Genomic DNA, 2,475 nt, shown 5'->3' on the forward strand with positions numbered 1-2,475 from the left:
GTTTATTTTTTACATTTTAAATTTTATTTTAAATAGCTCCAGCCATTAGTTCTCTCATGAAGGCCATCATTGCTTTATCTCAGCTGAGGAGGTCACTCACTTGCTCTGATACAGAGTCTGATAACAGCGTGAAGCAGGTGTGCTCCAATGGTCTCAACCTTCGCCCCAATAGAAATGAGCCACTTGACTAACTCCACCACTTCATGCATGGCCTCACCACTCCCGTGCAACTCGGAGATCTGATAACACAGACGACAATTACAACATGTTATTTTCACACACGCAGAAGGCTTTTTTTTAAACCCTATTTCCATGGGGTTTATGGTAAGAACAAACAGAACAGTAACGATCGAGCCACTGTAAAATTTCATTTTAATTATACATGGAACAATTCCAGTGGAAGCTTTAAACAAATACTCACCTCACAGCAGGTGTTTATGAATCTTAAAAGAATCTTGTCCTACTCTGAGGAGCACTGAACCTAAAGCCCATTTTATAATCCATATTTCTGTACTTATCTATAATTGACTGCAACTTTCTGCCTTACATTTGTCTATTAAAAGTTATTGTACATACTTCTGTGACTGGATATTGTGCCTTTTGAGCTTGGAGGAGGCAGCTTATGCAGGCAGTTATCCCAAAGCAAGAAAAAGCTGGAGAAATACTTGAAATTGGGAAAAGGGAGTCAGAGAGGGTGGGAAAGAGGTTTAGGGGAACTCAGGTAACCAGTCCTACTCTCATCCAGCTCAGGAAGCACCTGGCATTATTAAGCCAACAATGATAATATGACTAGTCGCACAAAGAAAAAATGTTAAGCCTTAGGAAACAGGGTTTGTTTGGCCAGATAAATTCAGAAAAGGCAGTCTGATAAAAGTGTGAAATTTACAGGGAAGTTTACAGACAGAGACTGAAAGCAGAAGGCAGCTGAGCTGAAAAAGCATGTTCTAGCAAGGCCTTAATGAATGTGATGCACAGTCTACAAGGGGCACGTCAACGTGGGGATCTCTGGAGGTGGGCAGAGGAAGCTCTGATGGAAATTGAGACAATATGCCAGAAGGATCAGGACATGAGGAGGTGGTCGGAAACAGCGTTCAGACATAATTTCGCCATTTGTGCCAGTCGTCTTTTTAAATAGCAGTCTTCACACATGCTTCCAACATCCACAAATAAATCTTTTTTTTTTTTTCTTTCTAACACCTCATGCCAAATTTTGACTGGCAAAAAATTACTGTTTGCGCACAGCTACAAAAAAATCAAAATACAACAAATCACAGGGAGAATACAGTGGCAGCAGGAGAAGTCTGAATTGTCAGAAAGCCACATTTTTCTCATTTTTGAAAATGAGAAGCAGTGCTTAGGCATCTTTCAGATGTACAACAAACTCGTCACAATAGCTAAGACCAGTGAGGCCCATTCAACAACAAAGGATGTATGTATTTTTTTTTAAAAACAAATGAAAAAACTCCACAAGAAACAACACCACTTCCATCCTCCTCTCTCCATGAAGCATTTTGAGTTGCTTTCCTAGGAAGTAAGATTATTTTTTTTTTTGCCAGGCATATGTACTGTTTTGCCTATAGTTAACAGCACCTAAAGCTTACCTCAGGAAAAACACAGTGCTGTAGGAAATCTAGTATCATTCAGCATAAAGCCTAAGGGGATTTTTCAACGAATGTGTAACCATATCTCTTAAAAGGAGGTTGCACAGGGCAGAACTACAGTTAATTAACATGCACACAAAGAAACAGAAGAATGGGAAAAAAAAAAAAAAGCATGCAAAGGATTGTTTTTTTGTGGTCCATAACAAATGTTTTAACTGCTGCTGAAACAGGCTGAGCCTCCACTGTACTGTATCAGACATATACACTGGGAGACACATTTAGAATTTGGCATCACTGAGATGCCATCCCCTCAGTGAAAGGCATCAGGAGTTGTGGCTACTTGGTCTCCGACTGCATGTTTCCACCTTGCCAAAAATCCTCTAAGTCATCTGAAAAACGTCAAACCCTTTACAGGAAGCTTAGCAGTCATTGCATAGGCATAAAACAACCTACTAAAAATTTGGGGCATTGAGGGAAGGGAAAATGCCAACCCTGCAACCAGCTCAGCTACCTGCAATCATACTCAGCACCATGAAGCAGTCCAGAGTCAGGCTAGTAAAGTGTAAAAACAGCCTATCCCATGTATATCCTAAATTCTTCTGTTGGAAAGCACATCCAACTTAACCAATGTCAGGTTACACATGTGACATGAACAGCTTGCTGCATTGGAGAGGAAGATGTCTTTGTTTGACTCATCCTGGGGTGTATTAGAAGGGGGGTGCTTAGTAGATCAAGAGAGGTCCTCCTTCTCTTCTACTCTGCCCTGGTGAGACCACATCTGGAATATTGTGTCCAGTTATGGGCCCCTCAGTTCAAGAAGGACAGGGAATTGCTTGAGAGTAGATGCCCCTGTACTCGGCACTCGTGAGACCGC

General features: G+C 41.2%; 1 protein-coding gene across 1 annotated transcript in view; it reads right to left on the minus strand.

Annotated features, from left to right (window-relative positions):
* Positions 1 to 239, minus strand: part of TRANK1 (tetratricopeptide repeat and ankyrin repeat containing 1) — a gene marked incomplete at its 5' end in the record, with an annotated part of 23,780 nt that extends 23,541 nt beyond the window's left edge. The window contains one exon of the mRNA XM_009869251.1: positions 101 to 239. Within this exon, the coding sequence (XP_009867553.1) occupies positions 101 to 239 (139 nt within the window). The remainder of the gene's footprint in view (positions 1 to 100) is intronic.
* Between the last annotated feature and the right edge of the window lie 2,236 nt (positions 240 to 2,475).

This window comes from Apaloderma vittatum, unplaced genomic scaffold, assembly GCF_000703405.1.
Source record: "Apaloderma vittatum isolate BGI_N311 unplaced genomic scaffold, ASM70340v1 scaffold19245, whole genome shotgun sequence".
NCBI classification, from domain to species: Eukaryota; Metazoa; Chordata; class Aves; order Trogoniformes; family Trogonidae; genus Apaloderma; species Apaloderma vittatum.